This window comes from Arvicola amphibius, chromosome 15 (genome assembly GCF_903992535.2).
Source record: "Arvicola amphibius chromosome 15, mArvAmp1.2, whole genome shotgun sequence".
Lineage (NCBI taxonomy): Eukaryota > Metazoa > Chordata > Mammalia > Rodentia > Cricetidae > Arvicola > Arvicola amphibius.
This window is the reverse complement of record NC_052061.1, coordinates 32891257-32915404: the sequence shown is the minus strand read 5'-3', so window position 1 is coordinate 32915404 and position 24148 is coordinate 32891257. Positions and strand designations below refer to the sequence as shown.

General features: G+C 45.9%; 1 protein-coding gene across 2 annotated transcripts; it reads left to right on the top strand.

Annotated features, from left to right (window-relative positions):
- The first annotated feature begins 893 nt into the window (after nucleotides 1-893).
- On the top strand, nucleotides 894-22825 carry Nutf2 (nuclear transport factor 2). Of its 2 annotated transcripts, none has more exons than XM_038312673.2 (5): nucleotides 894-983; nucleotides 15858-15984; nucleotides 18131-18202; nucleotides 18287-18385; nucleotides 22312-22825. In XM_038312673.2, the coding sequence occupies exons 2-5, from the start codon at nucleotides 15886-15888 to the stop codon at nucleotides 22423-22425; spliced, it is 384 nt and encodes a 127-aa protein (XP_038168601.1). In that variant the 5' UTR covers nucleotides 894-983; nucleotides 15858-15885; the 3' UTR covers nucleotides 22426-22825. The 2 variants fall into 2 exon arrangements, with proteins under 2 accessions (XP_038168601.1, XP_038168602.1); XM_038312674.2 differs by lacking the exon at nucleotides 894-983 and adding an exon at nucleotides 1241-1438.
- The last annotated feature ends 1323 nt before the right edge of the window (nucleotides 22826-24148 follow it).

Sequence of the window (24148 nt, the reverse complement as noted above, 5' to 3'; positions counted from 1 at the left end):
CCCTGTCTCCAAAAAAAGAAAGAAAAAAAAAATTCAGAGGACGAGATGGCTCAATGGGTAAAATAACTTGCCTCTAAGCCTAGAGGCAGCCATGGTGGAGAACTAACTCCTGTAAGCTTCCTCTAGCCTTCCCCGCACGCCCGCGCCTGGCTCGTCCAACAACACAAATGTAAAAGACAAAAAAATTCATAATTACTCTGCTGCAACAAAAATAAGAAAACCTATACATTTAAAAAACCAAAACGAACCAAATAAACAAAAACCACCCCAAAACTCAACGATTCTGTTTTGAGAATCCCTGTCTGTACGAGTGAGGTTAACCTCTCCCAAGTATGACCGACCAAAGGGGCGATTTGAGTCCCGGGTCTAAGAAAAGCCTAGTCAGCTTGCAACCAACTTTGGAGGTAAGTATCTCCCTCCGAGACAGCTAATTAAACGAATGTTGGGACAGGAGACGGGTGGGTTTCGTCACGTGGTTTAAGGGAACACCGTGAGCGTGACTAGTAGCCAGACTGAACGTAGTACAGCCTAGGGGCCCAGAAAGGGGCTACTAGGACGAGCCAGACCAGCTCTAAGCTAGACCAGGCTCCCACGAAGGCGGGGTCAGGCACCATCAACCGCACCACCTAGGCGGGGCCAGACCAGCTGGGTCCGGGCTGCGACCGAGAGTTGATCCCCGCCTGGCGCCAATTCCGTGTTCCAGAGGCTTCCACTAGACCACAATTCTCAGGGGCTCGCTCAGACAGCCTCCCTCCCCGACTTAACCTCTCCTCCCGCGCAGTGAGCCGTGGGTGCGCCTCCGCGCTTAGCATTCTGGGAGTTGTAGTATTATTGAAGCTCACTGACGCGCATAAGGCGCGTGTCGGGACTACGTTTCCCAGAGAGCAGCGGAACGGGCGAGGGAAGGCAGGGGGGAAGGGACAGTCGGTCGCAGACCGCGCTGGGTTGCCGCTGCCGCTGCCGCCATCGTGCCAGCCCCACGGGTGAGTGTTGGGGCCAGCGCGCCGGGGCGGGGGCTGGGCCGCAGGAGCCGCGTTCTAGGCCGCCGGGAGCTTCTGCTTCGAGGCCCTGGGAGGCCCCTCCCCTCTTCACACCCCCCCGGCGGCCCGAAGAGGCGCGGGGCCCGCACCATGTGTCGCGCGCGGCTCCGCCTCCCGCGGATTCTCTGCGGCCGCGGCCGGGGGAATGCTGAGAGCCTGACGGACGCCTGTCCGTGCAGCCCTGTGTCCTGGCTGTTGTGCCGGACTGCGTTGTGGCCATATCTTTTTTTCTGGTCCGGATGATCAGGATAGCTCTCAGGGCCCCGCCCTGTGTGGCCTTCCCTGGCTTGCTCGAATCCTACAACCTCTGCAGGCAGGTTGGCGGGCCGACCCCACCACCGGCCGGCGAAGATCCGGGGATGGGCAACGTCACCCAGCTCGCTCCAGAGCCAGCATGGGTAAGGGTTGCCCGCCTGCCGCTGCTGGGGCTTGGGACCATTGCCCGGTTCCAAACCATAGCTCGGCTAGGATGTAGGTGAACGCTTCTCTGCCTGATTGCCTGTTGGGAGTGCACGAACTTAACTACCTCTGTGGAACCTGTGCTGCATTGTCCAGCATGGAGGACAAGGGAGGGAATCTGGGACGGGAGGGGATGCCTCGTGGGACTTTATCTCTAGTTAGTCTTAGAAAAATCTGGACCTTGTGTCTTTGGAGAGGCAGCTCCCGGCTGGTAGGCCCAGCCTCCACATTTCTTTATCCTTGACTTGGCTCCAGCTCTGGGGGTGGGTTGCCTGACTTTGTTATAATGGAGGAAGGATGCCAAAGAAGTGAAATTAGTTGTGTGAGTGTGAGCCACCAAGGTTTTTGTTAGTTTCTCAGACACGGCCCAATTCTGCAATCCATCAGAATTCCTAGAGTCAGCATCGTGTAGCCTGGAAGAAGGATGACTCCTGATGAGGTAGAATATAGTACGGGAAGAAGTGAACTGCAAGCTGGAGGTCCTTGAGCCCAGAACTAGAGAAGAAAAGGTGGAAGGGACCTTGTGACTAGAACTCTGGTTTGGACAGTATTTGCCTCTTGAAGCTGGTTGCAGACCTGGAGCTGGAAGTAGCGCAATGTCTGGTTTCTCTTCACTTGTGCTGGCGCTACCTCTGAGAACAGTCGAGAAGCTGGTTGGGCCTTGAGAAATTGCCTTACTAATGGCACCATAGAGCATCACATTGAGTCCTGGAGAAGAGGTGTATGTAACCAGTTACTATGAGGCAGGCTTTGAAGGCACTTCTGTGTGAGCGGTGATGAGGGGCTAGTGTAGGGAAGCTTCTAGGTCGTGGCCGAAGGCAACTCTTGTCAGTTTGAACTCTCCGGCCTGTAGGGCTTCTGTGTCACAGTTCTCATAAGAACTAAGAAGCGGTTCAGTCCTGCAGAGCTGGCCTCAGCAAGCAGAGTACCCGGCCTCTTAGAATGATTGCTTGGGCCAGAAGGCAGGAAGCCACTGTCTTCTGCCCACCTGCTCCTTGAGTATTTCCTCAGATACTGTTTTTCTGGTGTTCACTTGAGAAGTTTTCTCCAGTCCAATTCTCTATCCAGTCATTCATCCTAGTCAAAGGCAGTAAGCAGAGATTTATTTCCAGACTTTCTGGGAATGGGTAACTCAGTTCGTAGATTTCTTGTTTAATCACTAGCACTGAAAACACTGGGTGTGGTGGCACAAGCTTGAAATCCCATTTCACATAGCTTGAAAAGGAAGGAGCATGAGGATCATAAGTTATACCTTCCCCTACATAGGAAATTCAAGGCCAGCCTGGGGTATATGAGACCCTGTCTCAAAGAAACAAACTAGTTTGTCTGGGTTTCAGATGGGCTAGGTTTATTATGGCTGTAGATCAGTTTGCCTATTCCAAACTTCTGGGTAGCTTGTGATAGGACCTCCTTTTATACACACACACACACACACACACACACACACACACACACACACACACACTCAGCGCGCTAGGGATCAGACCCTGGACATTATAAATGCTAGGCTATGTGTACTCTAGCACTTTGAGGATCAAAAAGATACAGTTCTCTAAAACTAGCCAGAAATAGGAATTTGGGTCTCTCCTTATTCCTCAGAAGTTCCTAGAAAAGGTTTCCAGAAACTTCTTTCTAGAATAAACCATTGTTAGGCATCCTGACCCTGAGAAGCCCTTGATCTTTCTGGCCTCGAAGGTCACTGAGGTCTGAGAGATAAAGGAGAACCCTGAGGTTCTTCAGAATCTCTCTGTGCCCTCTTCTGCTCTGTAGAAAGTCATGGGACCTGACATAGGACAATTGAGTATCGCTGCACAAACAAGTGACAAGAAAACTTGTGTGTCTTAGCTAATAAAATTAATTTTTAATCTTTTTTTTTCATTTAGCAATATATTTTTTGTTTGACTCTGCATGTGCCACAGCTGTGGGGGTCAGAGGACAACTTGTAGAAGTCAGTTTCGTCACCATATCATTAGGCAGTGCAACAGGGACCTTTACCTCATGGGCTATCTCAGGAGCCTCAGGATTTATTTTGACGCAGTATAGCTATGCAATTCAGAGTAGTTCTGAACTTGCTATATAGCCTAGGCTGGCCTTGCGTTTACAATCATTTTGTCTCAGCCTCCAAAACTACTAGGATTATTGATGTACATCACCACAGTTGGCCTTTTAATATAAACTTTGGTCTATATCTAGAATCCCACTTCTGTCTGAACCATGTGTTGCTTTATTCTGCTGCCTCTGCAGTTATTATGCTGAGAAAATGATAAAAATGCAGAATTCCCAAATTTTAGAATTAGGTGTCTCTTATCAAAAAGGTGGCAAATCCCTGTAATTCCAGCACCTGTGATACTGAAGGAGTGATAATGCATTTCAGACCAGCCCGGGAATACAAGACCCCCTTCTCAGAAACATGAGGACAACAAAAGACCTTCAAAAAAGCGGTTCTCAACTGTGGGTCACAACTTGGGGGTTGACGGACCCTTTCACGGGGGTTGCTAAGACCTTTGGAAAACCCAGATATTTACATTATGATTTATAACAGTAGCAAAATTACAGTTACGAAGTAGCAATGAGAATGAAAATGTTATTGCTGAGGGGTCGCCATAACCTGAGGAATGGTATTAAAGTGTCATAGCATTAGGAAGGTTGAGAACCACTGTTTCAGTATAAGGGACACCCAGAGGGGAAGAATGCTTGCTGTGCAAGCTTGAGGACCCGAGTTGTTGTTGTTTCGTTTTTTTTTTTTTTTTGTTTGTGTGTGTGTGTGTGTGTGTGTGTGTGCGCGCTTTTTCTCTGTAGCTTTGGAGCCTGTCCTGGAACTAGCTCTTATAGCTGGCCTCCAACTCAAAGAGATTGCCTGCCTCTGCCTCCCCAGGGCTGGTATTAAAGGCGTGTGTGCTGCCGCAACCTGGCGAGGACCTGAGTTTAAATCCCCAGCACCTACCCAAGCATTGTCAGAAGCCGACAGTTTTCTGGGGCTTGCTGACTGCCAGCCTAGTTCCAAGTTCAGTGAGACTGACCTGGGCTTCTTGTGATGTTTAGGAACACACACTTGCATGAGCGCACGCATACAAACACTCTGCAAAAGAATGACTAATCTTAACACTCTGGAGCGTGAGGCAGGAGTGGGGGTTAAGAGTTCAAGGACAAGCCTTGTCAGGGTGGCTCACACCTTTACTTCCAGTACTTGAGAGGCATTGGCAGATGGATCTCTGAGTTTGAGGCTAGTCTGGTCTACAGAGTAAGTTCCAGGACAGCCAGAGCTACACAGAGAAACCCTGTCTCAAAAACCTAAAAAAAAGAAAAATGAAAGAAAAAAAGACAGTCTGGATTATATAATGAGGCCATATATCAAAAAACAAAACAAAATTCCCTTAGTAAGGTATTAACATTTAGCTTGACATGATCAAGGTTTTTTTGTTTTTCTCTGAATGTTCAGATATTTTTCTTTTTTTTTTTTTTTTTTTAAAGATTTATTTATTTATTATGTATACAACATTCCTTCCATGTTTGCTTGCATGTCAGAAGAGGGCACCAGATCTCATTATAGATGGCTGTGAGCCACCATGTGGTTGCTGGGAATTGAACTCAGGACCTCTGGAAGCGCAGTCAGTGCTCTTAACCTCTGAGCCATCTCTCCAGCCCCCCAGATATTTTTCTGAAGACATTTTGTCCTTTTTGAATGTCTGACTCTGGGCTGAGGCTCCAGGGACACATGCACACACGTCTAGTCCTGGTGCTGGAGAGAGAAGGTGATGGAGGTATGCTGAAGGCTTAGCTGGAGAGAACTGCTGGCACTCTGATTCTTTATAGGGTTAGAGCTCTGAAGAGCAAAGACTTAGTGGCACCACCTTCTCTCCAGTGTCTGGTAAAAACCATAGGAGTCTGCTAGGTTCCCAGGATGCCTGGGAATGTCACCTACATTGTCTGGTCTTCTATTTCCTTGCCTGAAACATGGGTGTGTAACACCTCTTAACTGAGATTCCCTCGTGATCAACTTGATTCAAGTGACGAATCCTTGGAATCCTGTCCTGTTCCTCCAGTTTCCACCCCTGGATTGGCCTGGATTATATCATAGGTCTGTGTGCTTTCGCTGTCCTGCTTTAGGTAGAGTTAGGGTCAAACTGGGCTTGTGGTATCCTCTGCCAGCACTCTACCCACTGAACCACTTGTTCCTTAAGCGGAAACCAGAACGTCTTTCTAGGATGAAAGATTAGAGGAGGCTTCCCCAATGAAGGATCACCAGAACTGGTCACAGGGATTTTGAGTATGGAGTCAAGAGATGGCCATTGCAGACTATTTCAGTTTATCCTCACTGGGGCCTCCAGCGTGAGAATAGTCTTTTGGAGCCAAGGGAAGTAGAAAAGTATTTTCCAAGGTGTACATTGAAAGTTAGGTGAGGTCTACGGCCAGCCACCCTGAACGCACCCAGTCTCGTCTGATCTCAGCAGCTAAGCAGGGTCAGACCTGGTTAGTACTTGGGTGGGAATACTGGGTGCTATAGACTTTAAAGAAAAAAAAGTTAGGCAGAAGGCTGGAGAGATGGCTCAGCAGTTAAGAGCACTAGCTCTGCGTGTCTCTAGCTCTCCTGGAACTAGCTCTCACGGAGTTCACTGCCTCTGCCTCCCCCAGTGCCGGGCGTGCACTACCACCGCCAGACTTCACAATCATTATAATGGAATCTGATGCCCTCTTCTGGCATGCAGGAGGAGTACATGCAGACAACGCTCATATATAAGTTAAATTATAAACCACTTTATATATTTTTAAAAGATTTGTTTTAAAAAGGCAGGAAGATCTCTTGAGTTCAGGGCCATCCTGGTCTAGTGAACATAGTGAGTTCTAGGACAGCCAGGGTTATGTAGAAAGACACTGTCAACAAATAAATGAATAGGTAATTAATTTTGAAGAAAGCTTTCTTTTATTTTGTGTGTATATCTGAATGTGTGTATATATACCACATGTTGAAAGTGCCGGTGAAGGTCAGATGCTTGGAGCTGGAGTTAAAGGGGGTTGTACACCATGTGGGTCCTGGAAGCTGAACCTGGTGTTCTGCAAGAGTAGAAAGTGCTCTCAAACCACTGAACCATTTCTCTAGCTCTTACTATATTATTTATTTTGTCCACGTCTGCTCAGAAACGTGTGCTCGTCATAGTACACAGTGGAGGTCGGGACAACCTGTGGGAATCTGTTCTCTCCTTCCAGTGTGGATCCTGAAGATTGACCTCAGATATTCGCTTTCTCAGCACTGCCCTTATCTGCTGAGCCATCTCAGAGCTGTTCCATCCCCTTTTTTATTTTGTGCTACTGGAGATTGAATCCAGGGCCTCATGGATAAGTAGGCAAGTACTCTGTCCTGAGCTATTTCTCTAGCCCTCTTTTTCAACTGAGTAAATGATCATTTTTATTTTGTAATTATTAATGTAAAACCTTACCTGTTTAGTCTTGTTTGTTTGTTTTGTTTTGGGGAGGTTTTTTTGTTTGTTTTAAAATAGGGTTTCCCTATTACAGCTCTGACTGTCCTGGAACTCGCTTTGTAGACCAGGCTTAAAAAAGCCTAGCGCTCCAGAGATCTTGTGAAACCATCGAGCACAGGGAAGTTATTGGGACAGTAAGTACAGAGGAGACTGTAGAGTACAGATCTTAGGATTCAGCTCTTGGACCAGTCCTGCAGGCATAGGAAAGGGGCCCAGTGGTGCTAGGGATCTATAGGGTACTGTTCCTGGGTCAAGAGTACCTCCCTGTGTGCAGCCTGCCTGTTGGAGCCTGCTGATTACTCTTTACCGCTAGGTTCTGCTTTGGTTAATTTCTCCCTATTTTGCCCACAGTTACTGATGAGCCAGGTTCACCGGTTCATAACACAGGGAGAAGAGAAGCAGGCTAGCAGCCAGATCTTCAAGGATGTGGCTGTGTGTCCACTATTCACTATAGCTGTTCCCCAAGGTGACTAGGGCCTTGGGATTGAGAGGGGTTTGGGGCCACTTGTCACATGTCGCTCAGCTGAATGGATCAAAGGATTATTCATTTCCTGGCATCTTAGATAGAAGGTGTGGGTGAATGAGACATGGGTTACTGAGCTACTTAATGTTGAGCGGGATTGCCCGAAACTGACAACCCAGAGAACAGCCAGCCTATACATTAATTCACTTCGTCAAAAAAAAGTTATTGAGGGCTTGGCCAGATACCATGAAGATGGGTGATTAAGACTACCCTGGTCAGGAAGAGAGAGACACAATATAAACATGATGCACGGACAGGGTGAGAAATGCTAAGAAGAACAATACAGGAGATAAAATGAGTAAGCAGACTTCGGGACGTGACATGGCTGATGTACCCTGAACTCACAGCAGCAGCTATATGCATAAGATTGGGTCCCCGACATTTCATGGGGGGGATGGGGGGGACTCATAAGACTCCCACCCCTCCCTGAGGAGCTCCGGGCAGTGAAGAGTTAATGGTTGCTGAGAGAGGGAGTTATTCGTGGTGTTGACTTTGTGGTTTGCCCTGCTCAAGAAAATAGCCCCTCCTTACTCATGCTTATGCAGGTAACTTTAAATGGAAAGAAGGTTTGGTGGGAGAAGGAAGGGGATTTGAGAAGACAGGGAGAATATGCTCAAAGTCATATCTGTATGACATTGTGGAAGGGTAAAGGAAGATGAGGATAGTCAGGGGAAGGTATCAGTGAAGAGGGATGACAGGAGCCAGGTGTCTAGTTGCAAGATGGTCTAGGTATAGAAGCAGTGTCAGAACTGGTGCATTCCCAGCATCAAGCCTTTGCTTAAATCTCGTTGGGCCCGTGTGTAAAATACAGTGAAGTCTCATGAGGAGGAGTAGCTGTTTACTGCCAAGCCTGACAACCAGCCTTCTATTCTTTGAACTGTAGTGTTGGAAAGAGAGAACCAAGTCCTGCAAGTTTTCCTCTGACCTCTACACGTTTCTGCTCAAGCACACACACACACACACACACACACACACCTCTAAATAAATGCAATCAAAGAAGTAGTGACTACAAAGCTCTCAGTGTGAATGGGCGCAGTCTGTACCCAAACTAGCAAAATGCCCAGCATGATTGCTAAAGAGGGAAGAGGGTAGGCGGCAAAGTCAAGATTAGACAGCCAGGAGGGCCAAGTGACCTCGGGCCTTGAAGAAAAAGTAGTCGTGAGGCTTTGCTCCAGATACCATGGAAGTCACTGTAAGGCTGTAGAACGTGAGTTATATACTGCAGATTTTTACACTCTCATGAGACTAGAGAGGCAGGATTACTTTTTAAATAGATTTATTTTTATTAATTATTTTTATGAGTGTTTTGCCTACATGTATATATGGGTACCTGGTGCCCTAGGAGGTAACAAGCCTCCATGTGGGTGCTGGGAATTGAACCCATATCCTTTGCAATAAGTGCTCCTTTATTTATCTATTTAGTTTTGGTTTTTTGAGACAGGGTTTCTCTGTGGAACCTATCCTGGAACTAGCTCTGTAGACCCAACTGGTGGCCTCAAACTCTGAGATGAGCCTGCCTCTTCCTACCCAGTGCTGGGACTAAAGGCGTGTACTACCATGCCTGACCAACAAGTACTCTTAACCACTGAGTCAACTCCAGCCCAAAGGCAAATTTTTATGGTTTTATTTGTAATAGGGTTTTATGTAGCCTCAACTGGCCTTGACTCCCTATGGCCAAATATGGCCTTAAACTCCTGATCCTTTTGTCTCCAACTCCCAGGTGGTAGGATTTACAGGTATGTACTACCACATCTAGCTGAAGGTCAGGCGGGCACCCTGCTGGACTGTGCTGTCTTGGGTTGCTGCTCACCTCTCCCTTTCCTCCAGGGGGCTTAACCAAGGTCTGAGATGGCTCCGTAAAAGTGATTCCCCAAACAATCTTAACGACCTGAGTCGCATCCTCCAGCCCCCTTGGAAGGAGAGAACCGACTTCTCAAAGTAAACCTCTGCACTTACATCTCATAGAAACACACAATAAATAATGAGTGATTTTTATGAATAAATACTTTTTAGGCTTTATGCTGGCTTTATGCTGGCAAGCAGAAGGAGTAAGGGGCACTCAATTCTAAGTTTCTGTTGCAAGCTCAGCACATTTAGTGTTCTCCACTGGACCTAAGTGATGAGTCTTCAGATACGAGATCATCTGTCTGTGGAATTAGTGATTTGTTTTGTTTTTTCAAGACAGGGTTTCTCTATGTAACTGCCCTAGCTGTCCTGAAACTTGCTCTGTAGACCAGGCTAGCTTCAAATGCCTGTAGATCCACCTGCCTCTGCCTCCTGAGTGCTGGGATTAAAGGCATGCGCCACCACCGCCTTGCCTTTTGTATCTTTCTTGTGCCTTATAGCAGCCCCAGGTCCAGCTTGGCCACCATCTGCCCAGCTCTCCTTTGTTGAAACAGTAGAAACTGGTTTGTGATTTGGGGGCATGTGTGTGTGTGGTGCTGGGGGGTCAGATCCTGGTCACATGAAGTGCTCTATAACTGAACTACATCCCCAACCTTTTATTTTATTTTACATTTTTTAGAGGGATATGCCCTAATGCTTGCAGAAGTCAGAGAATTAACTTGTAGATGTCTGTCCTCCACTTCTGCCATGTGGATTCCAGGGATTGAAATCAACAAGTTTGGTAGTAAATGCTTTTGCCTACTGAACCATCTTGTCAGGTCTCTGACCCTTGTCCCCAGAGAACAGAAAAGGATTTTTGGATCCTTGTGGAAGTGGTGTTAGAGGTGGTTGTGAACCATTGTATGAGTGCTTGGACTGAAACACAGGACTTCTGTTAGGGCAGCAAGTACTCGTAACTGTTAAACTGTCTTTGCAGTCCTCTGGTAACTTTGTGGGGGGACGACATAAGACATCACTTAGCCTAGACTTGCCTAGAACTCACGTAGTCCTTCATCTCTAAGCCTCCTAAATGCTGAGCTTACAGGCAATGAAACTACTATTTAAGTCTGAAGTCTGTCTTCAGCCCTTGGTGTAAAAATCTCCGAAAGAGGCCTGCTTTGCTCCTCAGAGATTGAGGCTCAGAGTTCTAGGGCCTTGTGCCTAGAGGCTACTGTTTCACAGATGAGATCTGTTCATTTTTATCTCTAAGAGGACTCAGGTTGTCATTGGAAACCTGACTCTGGAGTCCACTAAACCTGGGCAGTTGAATTCCACTGCCTACCAGCTGCTGAGCTGATGACCTCACTGAGTCTGTTTTGTTCATTTCTGGCGTGTGTACTGATGGTCTGGGGCGGTGCATAGAAGACGTTTCTTTCTTTGCCTGATCTCTTTGATTTTGAGAGAGGGATCAACCTCCGATGTGTTGGTCACAGATTTTGTCTTGGAGACACTTGACTTTTAAAAATAAAGATAATTTTTTTTTTTTTTCTGCCTAGTGAGACCTTTTAGGTCAACACTTAACCTGGAGTCTATGGTTAGATGATTCTTCTTCTTTTTTTTTTTTTTTTTCCTGAAACAGGGTTTCTCTGTGTAGCCCTGGCTGTTCTGGAACTCACTCTGTAGACCGGGCTGGCCTTGACTCAGGGATTCACCACCACTGCCCTGTTTTGATGATTGGAACCTTGAGGGTCTGAACAACCTGAAATTATTTACAAGATTTGTCCATTTCTACCTTTGTGCATGCTTGGCAGAGAGTTACAGCTTTGTGATTCTCAGAGGATCTTTGCACTACCACATACCTAAGGGTCCAGAAAGACTGACCTAGAGGAGCTTGGCCTTAGTCTGTGGGCTAGTGGGCGCAGCCGGAGATGGTGTGGTTCCCAGTGTTTCACAAGAGCCCTAGAATCCATAGGTTGAGAATGTTAGTACTCGGGCATCTGTATGGCCTGCCCTTGGGGCTCTGGCAGCATACCTGTGCAGCTGCAGCCACTAGAGCTCCTCTGCAGATTCACTAGGGTCCCTTTTGTTTATTTTTTTTTACCAAGCCCCCTTTAAAAGGGCCTTTGTCCACCCTTTCCCTTCTTTCCTTCCCTCTCTCTCTTTTCTCTCTCTTCCCCCTCCCCCCTTTTTCCCCATTTCACTTTAAAAAAAAAAAAAAACCCTCTGTGTGAGCCCTGTCGTGTGGTTGTTCTCTGTCATGCTGTTTTTTAAATTACAACATGGTTCATACAACATTGGTTCATACGATGCTTGAATACTAACAAGGATAATTGTCAATGTCATAAGAGACTGCATCTTCTGAGTCTGATGTTCAGGACTTTTGCTTTCACAGTAAACACGTAAAGAACAAGCTCAGAGCTCTCTGGCTCTTCTGAGGAAGCCTGGTCGCCCTGTCTGGACCCCCCACAGGGGAGTCGTGGATGGGAGAGAGCCTCTACTTTCTGCTTTTTTGCGTTTGGAAATGCTGCCTTTCAAACTGAGTTGAAAACGTTGTAGGTTTTGAGTAAACTATTAAATCTGTGGTGTGCATGTCTCTGCATTCTGTCCTGGGAAGGATAAGTGTGGGAGAGGATTGTGTGTGTGTGAAAATGACCAGTGACCAGGTGTGGTGGTCACACCTTTAATCCCAACACTCTGAGTTCAAGGCCAGCCTGGTCTATAAAGCAGTTCCCGAACAGCCAGGACTGTTAAACAAAGAAACCCTGTATTGAAACAAAACAAAAACAAATAAACAAACAAACAAAAAACACGGAATGCCCACATGGGAGTAATAGTGCCTCAAGGCAGAGGAACAGAGCTGGGGTCAACAACGGTGTCTGGACCTGTGGTGTTTTGTGTGTGTGTGTGTGTGTGTGTGTGTGTGTGTGTGTGTGTGTGTGTGTGTGTGTGGTACTAGATCCAGATAAGAGTGAATAGCTGGAAAGATAGGGGTGGGTATAGATGACCCCCAGCAGAGCTTGGAGAGTTTTATATTTTTTGTTTGTTTTACCCTTTTTGTTGTTTTGTTTTTTATTATTGTTGTTTACTTTTGAGACTGGGTCTAATGTAACTCTGGGTGTCCTAGAACTTACTGTGTAGACCATTCTACTTCCAAACCCTGTCAATCTCTGCCTCCTGAGAGCTGAAATTAAAGATGTGCACTGCTTCTTGCTCTTTTTTAATGTATTTATTTGTATGGGTATTTTTTCTGCATGAATATCTGCACCACATTCGAGCCTGCTGCCCTTGAGTTGCAGAGGTTGTGGGCCTTCGTGTGGATTCTGGGACTTGAACCCAGGTCCTCTAGAAGAGCAGCCAACACTTTTAGGCACCCCCACTTTTTTTTTTTTTTTTTTTTTAGACTAACTCTTACTCTGTAGCCCAGGCTAGTCTCACTGTTGTCACTGAGGTGACCTTGATTTTCCAACAATTTTTTCACCTCAGCATCCTGAAAACTTGGATTTTAGGTGGATGTCACACCTAGCAGTTTGTCTTGTGGTTTTGGTTTTTTTTTTTTTGTATGCCTGTGTGGCCAGAAAAGGGTATCATCAGATCATTTGGAGGTGGAGTTAGAAGCAGCTGTGAGCTGAACTTCTGGTCCTCTGAAAGAGCGGCAAGCACCAGGCAAGCACTAGTGACCGGAGGCTTTCCAGTCCCTCTCTTTGTTGTTTTTGTTTTAGTTTGTTGGTTTGGTTGAGACAAGGTCTCACTGTAGCTCTGGCTGGCCTCTAAGTCACTCTCCAGACCATGTTGACCTCGAACTTAGCCGAGATCCTCCTGCCTCTGCCTCCAGTTGCTGGAATTAAAGGCCTGCATCACACCATACCCGGATCCTACCTATTGTTTTTTTGAATAAGTTTCAAATAAGTTTTCACTGTGCAGTCTGGTGGCCTGAAACTCAGAACAGTCCTACTGTGCCCACCAAGTGCTGGAATTACAGGTGTGCTCCAGGTACCTGGCTGCTTGTCTTAAGATGTGTCTTGCTATGTAGCTCTGGCCTGCCTGTAACTCATTATTCTCTCCTTTAAAACTGCCTGAGTGCCGGGGCTGGAGAAATGCAATGCCATACTAGGTTTAGGATTTGGCTTTAACCAAAGGCAGCAGTGTTGAAGGAAACATGTTCAGTCATACAAAACCATGTCAGCCCTGATAATCTGAATGAGCTTTAGGCAAGCCCTTCTAAATTGTTCAACCTAACCTAAGTTTACTATCTGTAAAGCAAGACGGCAATGGAACATCATGTGTCATTTTTGGGTACACGGAAATAAATGCATGAAGGTCGAGCAGGCTTAGAGTAAGGTTGGTGTTGGCTCCTGGAGCTGCTTTTGGTCTCCTTAAACAAAGATCTTTATGCAGTCTCTTTTTGAGATTTTCTTTTTGTTGTTTTTATTTTTGAAACAAGGTCTCAAACCCAGGCTGACCTCAAACTCCCTGTGTAACCAAGGGATGGAACACCTTGAGCTTTTGACCCTCCTGCCTCTACCCTGTCTCAAAACAAGCAAAAACAAAACAAAATCCTACCTAACTGGATATAGTAGTACATGCCTTTAATCCTAGCACTAAGGAGGAAATGTCAGATGGATAACAGTCCAGTCTGGTCGTTGTAGCAAGTTCTAGGCTGCATAGTGAGACTCTCCCAGATGAGAGGCATAGGATAAATAGAACAGTACTACTGAAAGAAAAAACACCTTCCTTCTCATGCCAGCCCTTACCATGTGCCAGCACTTTGCTTGGTTCTGGATTGATTTCCAGCCTTACTTTCTCTTGCTTCCATCTCTGACTTCCTAGTTTCCTACCCCCGTCTGTTTTGGTGGTGCTGTTTTGGTGGTGCTGTTGTTTTAGTGGTGGTTTCTTCTGCTTGGCATGTTCTTTTCTAGGACCTCCCCTGAGAACTGCCCAGCTTTGGTGTGGTCTGAAGGCAAAAGGAAGAGTGACCCTCATTATTTCTGCAGCTTTTTTTTTCGAGAGCTCTTGGGAACTGGGCAGAGTCTCTTTCTTGGGGTTTTTGTGGCATTGGGACATGTTGAATGAATACTAAGGTAAAAGGGGCAGAGATGTGAGGGCAGGAAAATGTGGAAATTTGGAAACGTGACCAAGATTGCATATGAAACTAGTAGTAGGTCCTGTGCTTCCATTTATTGATTTGTTTCTTGGCACAAATGTGAACTGGGACACACCTACTGTTCCTGTGTACAGGCGTGGCTGAATCCAGGCTTTCTCCTATGGCTTGTTTTAGACTTTCCTGGACATTTCTTAGTCATCTGAGCATAGAGTTTCTATTTTTAGTGCAACTACCTCCTAGGGAACTTAAAATAAAACTGGCTTCATTTCCTGGCCCTTCATTGGCTAGAGGATTCGTCATAAGCTAGAGGATTGGGTTTATTTCTATTTCCCTACTCTGTCCCTTCTTGCTAGCTCCTCTGGCCTTGGCTGAGGTCATAGTGACTTAGTATTTACCATGTCAAACAATCGCTTTACTAAATCTCATTGGCAAAGAAGCTACATAACCACCAGTATGCCCAGGGTTAACATTTAGTTTGCAGAGGAGGCTGTGGAAGCCCTAGAAGCAGTGACTTGGATTAGCTCCTACCGGAGCTAATGGTTTTCTGCTGGGCTGAAATTATCTTCTTACTGTTTTGTCTCAAACATATTATCAGGACAGAGGGTGTGCTCCTCTGCAGTCAGATCTGTGCAAAACAAACAATACCTAGGTGTGTAGGCTGCCATTTTCTTGGAGGGCTTGCTTTTGGCCCTGGGAAGAGGACAGTTGGTGAGACGGCGGATGTGCTCTTTCCCACTCACAGCCTCCGTCTAGTTCCTTTCTCTTCCTTCTGACAGTTCTGGAGTGAGTGGAGGACGTCATTGTCACTAAAGCAGAATCTCCTGCCTCAGCGTTGTTAGGTGGCTGGTTCCTTAGGACTTCCTGTGGTCAGGAGTGGGGTCTTTAGAAGCTATGTGTGTCGTACGTTCCCCTTCTCCCCCTCCTACCTCCCATTGCCAACACATCCCTGAGACAGTGTTGGAAGTTTGAAGGCTAAAAGAGAAACATTCTACACAGATACATCAGTAGTTTCTGGTCTGATCAGTGGGTAGAATGACAGTAACTGACCTTAGAGGTTATTGAGAGGATTAAAAGAAAATATGGAGCTGGGACCAGTGTTTAGTTCCTTTTTCTCCCTTACTGGGCATTATAAGGCTATTTTGATATTCCTTTGCCCCAGTTACATGCTCAGCACCCATCTCGTATAACTGGCATCACTCTATCATCAACCTGGAGCTCCTTAGAAGATGGGCTAAACGTGGTTCCTACCACTGGTTGGGGTTGGTACGGTCTCCTATGAGATCCCCAGGGCTTTGATTATATACCCTTGAAAGAACAGGTATCACAGAGGATTTACCTGCATGAGATTAGGAAGACAAAGGTCAGTGGCTGGCTACTTCATGCTTCTGTGATGCTAACTCTTCTGCCTTTCTTTGTCTTGCTGCTCTTTGCAGGTCTTGGTGAGGTGGGTGACTCTCCAGGATGGGAGACAAGCCAATTTGGGAGCAGATTGGATCCAGCTTTATTCAGCATTACTACCAATTATTTGATAACGACAGAACCCAACTAGGCGCAATTTACGTAAGTCCAATGTGAGAGCCAGAATAGGACCCCACAAAATTAATTTTTGAATATCAGAGTGGGGATTGCCATTCCATGTAGCTGGCACTCATCAGGGCACATAGTCCTAGAGTACCTCTCTTCCAGAGGAAGTAGCAGCAGTCAGAGACTAGGACCCATTTTCCTCTGGAGGCAGCAGCCATGAGCATTTGCAATGCAAAGCTGGTTTTGGGAGGTCCCATGTGCAGCTTCATTTGAGACCAGAAAACCTGAGTGCTCATAGGGAATCTTCTAGGCAGGCAGATTACTTGATGGGTTTTTTTTTTGTTTGTATTGTTTGGATTTTTGAGATGGTTTCTCTGTGTAGTTCTGGCTGTCCTAGAACTAGCTCTGTAGACCAGGCTGGCTTTGAACTCACAGAGATCTGCCTGCCTCTGCCTCCCAGTGCTGGGATTCAAGGCGTGTGCCACCACCACTGCCCAGCACTTGATGTTTTAAGAATACTAATGCTGGGAGTGCCTCCTAGCACCTGGAAGGCAGAGACAGGTGGCTCTCTGTGAGCTTGAGTAGATAGAGTGAGTTCCTGGTCTATAGAGTGAGTTCCAGGACAGTCTCCAAAGAAACTGTCTCAAAAGAAAAAAAAAAAAGAAAAGAAAGAGAAAGAAAGAAGAGAAAAAACAAAAAGAATACTCATTTATTCATATTCTTTCTAGACTCTTGATGTTCAGTCACATAAGGGCATTTCGTCAGGCCAGCTAATGTGTCTACTCAGGATAACAATGACAGGAAGAGCCTTAGAGCCTGGTTGGGCTGTCAGAGGTTATCAGTATCTCTTCCCCAATGTCAGGTTTCATTCAGAAATTTTAGAAAAAAAAAGACATCTTAGCATTTGAGAGACCAAATATAGATGACATAAATTGTCTTTATGAGTTAGAGGGATTGAGCCCAGGTCCCTGTGCATGGAAGGTAGGAGCTCTACCACTGTTCTCCCAGTCAGTTCCCCTCATCCTCTCTTCTTTTAGACATAGGGATCTCACTGTTTTGCTCAGGCTGGCCTCAGACCCGGATCCTCTACCTCGGCCTTCTAAAGGGCTTTTGATTACAGGTCATTGTAAAAATAAAGCAATTTGATAATCACTCAAATGTTCCCTTCTGAAGAGTGAGAAAACTAAAACTCACCAAAATAAGCAATTTGAAACTGACTGTCACAGTTGGAAGTTGCATCCCACCTCCACCCCCACCCCCAGTGGTGGTACCTCACTATGTAGCTTTGGCTGGCTTCAAATACTCCATCATCCTGCCACAAACCTCTCAAGTTTAAGACTAAAGTTATCTGTCATTGGCTGAGCATGGTAGCATGCCCCTTTAATCCCAGCACTTGGGAGACATGGCAGAAAGAATCTAGGTCAGCCAGGGCTACACAGTGAGACTGGTTAACAAAGTGGAGAGGGGTTGTTGTGTGTTAATAAGGACATTTTGATAATCTTTTTGTCTTGTGTTTTATAGACAAGGTTTACCTGTGTAATTCTGACTGTTCTGAAACTCTCTTTGTAGACCAGGCTGGCCTAGAACTCAGAGACCCTCTTGCCCCTGCCTCCTAAATGCTAGGATTAAAGGTGTGCAGCACTACCACCTGACTGATAATCTTTTAGAGTGAAACAATGGTATATAATCTAGAAAGTTTGCTGGGCATTGTAGCATAAACCTCTAATCACAGCATTGGAAGGCTGAGGCAGACGGATCTTTGGAGTTTGAGGTCAGCCAGGGCTACAAAGTGAGACTCTGCCTCAAAAAATAATGAAATAAAAAGAAATAAAGATTTTTTTTTGTGTGTGTGTGTGTTTTGAGACAGGGTTTCTCTGTAGCCCTGACTGTTCTGGAACTCGCTCTGTAGACCAGGCTGGCCTTGAAGCCAGAGATCCACCTGCCTCTGCTCCCAAGTGCTAGGACCACTGCCCTGCAGAAATAAAGAACTTCTAATTTAGAAATTATTACTAGTATAAATTTGGGATTCACCCTTAATTTTTCTCTTGTTTCCAGACAAGTAAACAGGTATAGACTCATTTCCCCAAGCAAGACCCTTTTGAGGACTTTTTTTTTTTTCTTGTTTCCTTTAAGGCCTTAGAGTGCTGAGGCCCTGACTCTATATTTCCTATTCACTTTTCAGATTGATGCATCATGCCTTACGTGGGAAGGACAGCAGTTCCAGGGGAAAGCTGCCATTGTGGAGAAGTTGTCTGTAAGTAAAGCCCAGAACTGGGAAACGGGTAGCTTATCTCATGCTCTTCTGACCTCAGCCTGCCTCCCATTCTTTGTCTTGCAGAGCCTTCCGTTCCAGAAAATCCAGCATAGTATCACGGCGCAGGACCATCAGCCTACACCAGATAGCTGTATCATCAGCATGGTTGTAGGCCAGCTCAAGGTAGTAGTGCCACTGTGTTTGAGAGTAGTCGTGGGTAGGCAAAGCAGGGACCTGGGCTACTGCCTTCCCTGTGGATATGAGGATGTGGTGTATTTATTGCGGGACATCCAGAGTGACTGTCAAAACAAAAGCCAAAGCAACTGCGTAGGCGTGCCCTTTTCTTTTCTTTTTTGGCTTTTTGAGATAGGGTTTTGTTGTGGGATTCCCCTCCGTGTGCTGTGAATACCATTGATAAATAAAGAAATTGCCTTGGCCTTTTGATAGGGCAGACCTTAGGTAGGTGGGGAAAACTAAACTGAATGCTGCCAGAAAGGAGGCAGAGTCAGAGAGAAGCCACATAGCCTGCTGGAGACAGACACTGAGAACTTTACCCGGTAAAGTGGCAATACACAGATTACTAGAAATAAAGTTAAATTAATATGTAAGAGTTAGCCAGTAAGAAGCTAGAGCTAATGGGCCAAGCAGTGATTTAATTAATACAGTTTCTGTGTGGTTATTTCGGGCTAAGCAGTCAGGCCAATAAGCAGCCTCTAACAACAGGGTTTCTAGTGAGCCTAACCTTTAATGGCTTAGCTGTCTCTCCAGCCCAAGATAAGGTTTCTTTGTGTGGCCTTGGCTGTCCTAGAACTAACTCACTCTGTAGACCAGTCTGGCCTCAAACTCAAGAGATCCCACCAACTCATAGTTCTGCTTTAGCCTCCCCAGAGTCAGCGTTACAGGTGTGAGCTACCACATGAAGAAGTCGTGTTTTTTTACTCCCACATCCCACCCCTCCTCACCTGAATGCTTTCTCTTATTTTTTAGTGAATAAAAAATATTTTTTGAGATGGTCTCATGTAGCCCAAGGTGATTTCATTTTCTCTGTGTAGCTAGGATCATCTTGAACTCTAATCCTCCTGCCTCTACTCCTCAAGAGCTCCAATTACAGGTGTGTGCCAACCCATATGCTTATTTATTTTGAGTCAGAGTCTCACTATATTCCAGCCTTATCTCAACATTTTGATCCTAGAATGCTGGGATTACATGCATGAGTCACCAGATATTTTGGGGTTTTTTTGTTTGGTTTTGGAACTAGCTCTTATAGCCCAGGCTGTCCTCGAACTCACAAAGCTCCACCTGCCTTTGCCTCCCCAGTGCTGGGATTAAAGGCGTGCGCCACTACCGCCCATCTACTGCTCTGTTTACTGTAATAGCCATGAGCCATGTGCAATTGACCTTTCTTGCTTTCTCCCTTCTTTTCTTGGTGCTGGGCATTGAGTACATGCTAAGCAGGTACTTTCTCAGGCTTAACTACACTCTCGACCCTACCTACCTACATGTGTATATATGTATGTTTTGTTTTGTTTGTTTTAAGTCCAGATCTCACTATGTATGCTTGCCTAGAACTTGTGATGTAGACTAGCCTAGTTCCACACAGTTTTAAATTGTGCTAGTTAAATTAAAATGAACTTCCATAGTTGTGCTAGTCATATTTAAGTGCTTTTGGTCAGTGGCTATGGTTACAGAAAGTAGTGAAGAAACCTGGTCTAGAGCCTTTATGGAAACGGGACAAGATGAATAGGAGCAGGGTCAAGCTGTACTGCCAAATTCTTGGGCTCTTGCATCGCCCAGAAGAATTAGGTAGTCCTGCTAGTTGGGCACTGAGAGACAACCCTCTTCTACAGTCCTCAGTGGGACCACCCAAGCTGGTGCTCTCTCATTCTCTTTCTCTGAGACAAGGTCTTGCTATGTGGACCAAGCCCTTGAATTCACAGAGATCCTCCTGCTTCTATTTTCTAAGTGCTCAGATGAAAAGCGTGTACCACTCCTTCTGGCCCAAACTGGGTCTTTACATGCCAAGCAAAGGAAATATCTAGAATCCTGTGATATTGTATTTTTTCTTGTCCTTTAAGGAAAAAAAATAGTGAAAAAGAAATTACTGTGCATATGTTTGTGTTTACTTGATGGGTGTATGGTGTTTACGCTACAACAGCCATGGAGTGGTCAGGAGAAAACTCTCCTAACTCAGGTCCCCAGACTTATAGGGCAAGTGCCTTTACCCCTTGAGTACCTTGTTGACTTGTTGTTGTTGTTGTTTTTGTTTGTTTGTTTTTCAAGACAGGGTTTCTCTGTAGCTTTGGAGCCTGTCCTAGAACTACCTCTTGTAGACCAGGTTGGCCTCAAACTCACAGAGATCCACCTGCCTCTGCCTCCCGAGTGCTGAGTTTAAAGGCATGTGCCACCACTGCCTGGCGATGGTTTTTTAAAGATTTGTTTATTTATTCAGTGTTCTGTCTGTCTACATGTATGCCTACAGACCAGAAGAGAGCACCAGATCTCATTACAGATGGTTGTGACCCGCCATGTGGTTGCTGGGACTTGAACTCAGGACCTCTGGAAGAGCAGGCAGTGCTCTTAACCTCTGAGCCATCTCACCAGCCCTGACATTTTTTTTTTTTATTATTTTATTTTAAGGTGTATATCACTGTTCCTGGCTCCTTTTCCCCTCTTAAGACCTTATCCTTATCAACATCCTTACTGTCATCCTCATAGTCAGATAGTGTTTTCAAAGGCAGGACAAATTGGCTGACCCCTTTGCCAGATGTCAGCTTTCTGGGACTGTGTTGTGGTAGGTCTGTATATGCACACATCTCCCCTCGACTAGCTGAATCGTGCTTCCTGCGTCCAGTGCGGGTGTGGAAGGGAAGTATTTGGGTCCAGTATGTATGTGGAAAGAGTGTCCTGAGCCTCTGTACTGGACCTAGAGGGAATCCCTACAAGTAGGGCCTTACTCTTCTGCCAGTTTCTTTTGCCTTTTCTGAGTGCCCTGCCCAGAACCAGCAAGCCCATAGGCCCTTAGAGCTAAGGAGGTATTTCCAAGGAGCCCATTGTCCCCTTCTTTTTTTTTTTTTTCGAGGCAGAGTTTCCCTGTAGTTTCTAGAGCCTGTCCTGGAACTAGCTCTTGTAGACCAGGCTGGCCTCGAACTCAGAGATCCGCCTGCCTCTGCCTCCCGAGTGCTAGGATTAAAGGCGTGCGCCACCACCGCCTGGCTCCATTGTCCCCTTCTTAAACTGAGGTCATAATTCTTCCTGGTGTTTCTGTCCAACCTGGAGCTTCAAGTGACCAGTTTGCCTCCTTGTTGGCTGTAGTTCTTGGAAAAAGAAGTGATGCTGAGGATCATCTGTTAACTGGGCTTTCTCCTCATTTTCTGAGTTCTGGCTAGAGGTTTGGGGCCTGCATTAGTTGCAATACAATGCTGGTCATTTCCCCATCTTACCCCACCCCTTATAAAATTGTGATCCTAATGTGAACTTTGTGTGTTATTTTACTTATTTGGGTTTTGAGGGGGGCTTATTTGATTGTTTGATTCTTTGTTTTGAATAGTCTTTGTCATACGCACTGGCAGACGTCCCACCATGCCCAATGTGAACCCAGTTTTGAACCTTAAATCGTTTTACCAGACAGTTAGTTTTAGCAGTAATTTCTTCTGATTGGACTAATTGACTTTATTGACTAAGATTGCTTATGTTTTTTTTGATACTATAAATTAAGTAGTAAGTGCTACAAGATTCTTATTTTTTATTTTTTTAACATCTACCCAGAGACAGTGTTGAGTTCAGAGACAGGCAGGTCCTCTGCTCTGAGCAGTGCACTTTCACACGTACCTATGGTGTACTGAAATTCAGGTTTAAGACAATAAATGCCTAGCTGGGCGCTGGTGGAGCACGCCTTTAATCCCAGCATTCGGGAGGCAGAGACAGGTGGATCTTTGTGAGAGTGAGTTCCAGGACTGCCAGAGCTACACAGAGAAACCATCTCAAAAAACAAAAACAAAACAACAACAAAAAGAAACTTAAAGTCTGTGTTCTCTATCTTGTTCTACCACTGAACATCCTTCCTGCTCCTTGGCCCTATTACCGAATCCTTTCTTTTCTCATCCATACAGGCCGATGAAGATCCCATCATGGGTTTCCACCAGATGTTCCTATTAAAGAACATCAACGACGCTTGGGTTTGCACCAATGACATGTTCAGGCTTGCCCTGCACAACTTCGGCTGACCTCCTGGCCAGACACTCACGCTGTTTCCTCCTCCCTCCTCTTCCCAATACTATCTCACTCCTCCAGATGCTCCAAATATCATACACAAATGAGCAGGGCCGAGGTGGGAGTGGGTGCAGTGCGCTTCTGTCACCACGGTGTTGTGCATGATGTTTGGATGCTAGACTAGTTGCATCTGACAGGAGACGTTTGTGTTGTACCAGCGCATGCCTTGGAAAGACTTAAGTAATGCAAAAGATTGTCGGTTTTTGTTTTATTTCGTTTTTTAATCTACTGACAAGTTGCTCTAGTAACCCAAAGAAGTGAAGGAGAAAGCAGCTGCCTCACCACCCAGATATTGATTTGTTCAGATGTTTCAATGCCTCATGATACAATAAAACCACAAAAGTTTTCTTAACAGTTTAAATTGTTTTAATTAGTTAAGTAGTTGGCTGGACATCAACAGTTCTGGCCACTTGTCCCTCAAGCCGCCCTCCCTTCTCTGCCTCACCTCACAGAACCTGCTGCCAGGAGCAAATTGACTGAATTTCTCTCAAGCCTGGTAGGGCTGAGTTCTCTTCAGCCCACTTGGGCTTTGGAAAGCAGGAAGAGCTGGAAGTAGGTCTGACCTGAAGCTTGTGTACTGACGGCTCTTCAGTCGGTTCTGTCTGACATCTCCTGTGGCCTCTGCTCTGAGTATGTTCGGGTCTAGTAGCAGGGTAGGTGATTCTCCTTGAGCAGCTAGAAAGGCCTTGATGAATATGGTTTTCCATGTTTAGACTCTCTGGGTGAAGTCCCAGGCGGAAGGGGACCTGCTCTATCCCCAAAACAGTCAGATTCAGAGTGCCCACATTCCCCATGCAAAACAAGAGATGCTGTTCTGCCTGCTTGGGATATTAGCCAGGCCCCACTGAATTGGAGTATAAATTCCACATTATGGGAGAAATCAGTATAAAAGTAATGCTGTAATTCTGCAGGGCGTTTACACACCGTCTCCATACCTTCCACACACCTGAGCTCTTCAAATCCCAGGGAGTCCTAACAGGGCAGTTTCTGCCCTGCTCCTTTGGGCACAGGTCTTGCCCAGTACAAAACTAGCTTTTCATCCTGGATACCTCTGGATAATATAAAGCTGGTATCAAGATAGCAACTGCTGGCTAGAACCAAGCCTAGGATTGGTTGGGCACACCTGAAAACTTCACCTTCTTCCCCCACTCCCACATCCTGCACTTGGGGGTGTGGAGTAAATTTCCTCATACTCCACAGGTTGCCTGGTTACACCAGCATAGTCCTGGACAGCACATAGGAGGTATCAGTGGGACTGATCTCTAAGCTGCTGTGTATTGGGGGAAGTAGGGGTGGGGGAGAGGTAGATACCGGCTGCCTCTTAATCCACCCTGTATAAAATCTGCAATACAGCTTCCATGTACCTGTGCCTGAAATGTCTGCAATAAAGAGGTGTTTGTAAACTATGGTTTCTTTATTTCTAACTTGAAGTTGCCACGTGGGGTAAGGGGGGTGACAGTAGGGTTTTGTCTTTTTTGTTGTTGTTGTTGTGTGGTAATAACCATCTTCCTGGGCCTAATGACCTGGCAAGTGTCTAGGTCTTGTTTACTCCTAAGGAGGAACAGATTTCTACCAATTCACTTTTTTCAAGGTCTGAAAAGTCAGTACCTGGATGTTAGAGTTGGTTCTGAGTTCATCAGAACGTGCCAGGGCCTGGGTTGGATCTCCAGAGACAGC

Coding starts and splice junctions, on each gene's coding strand:
- Nutf2 (XM_038312673.2), top strand. CDS start 15,886: ATGGGAGACAAGCCAATTTGGGAGCAGATTGGATCCAGCTTTATTCAG. Junction 18,203..18,286: donor CCATTGTGGAGAAGTTGTCT/GTAAGTAAAGCC, acceptor TTTGTCTTGCAG/AGCCTTCCGTTCCAGAAAAT. Junction 18,386..22,311: donor TGGTTGTAGGCCAGCTCAAG/GTAGTAGTGCCA, acceptor TCATCCATACAG/GCCGATGAAGATCCCATCAT.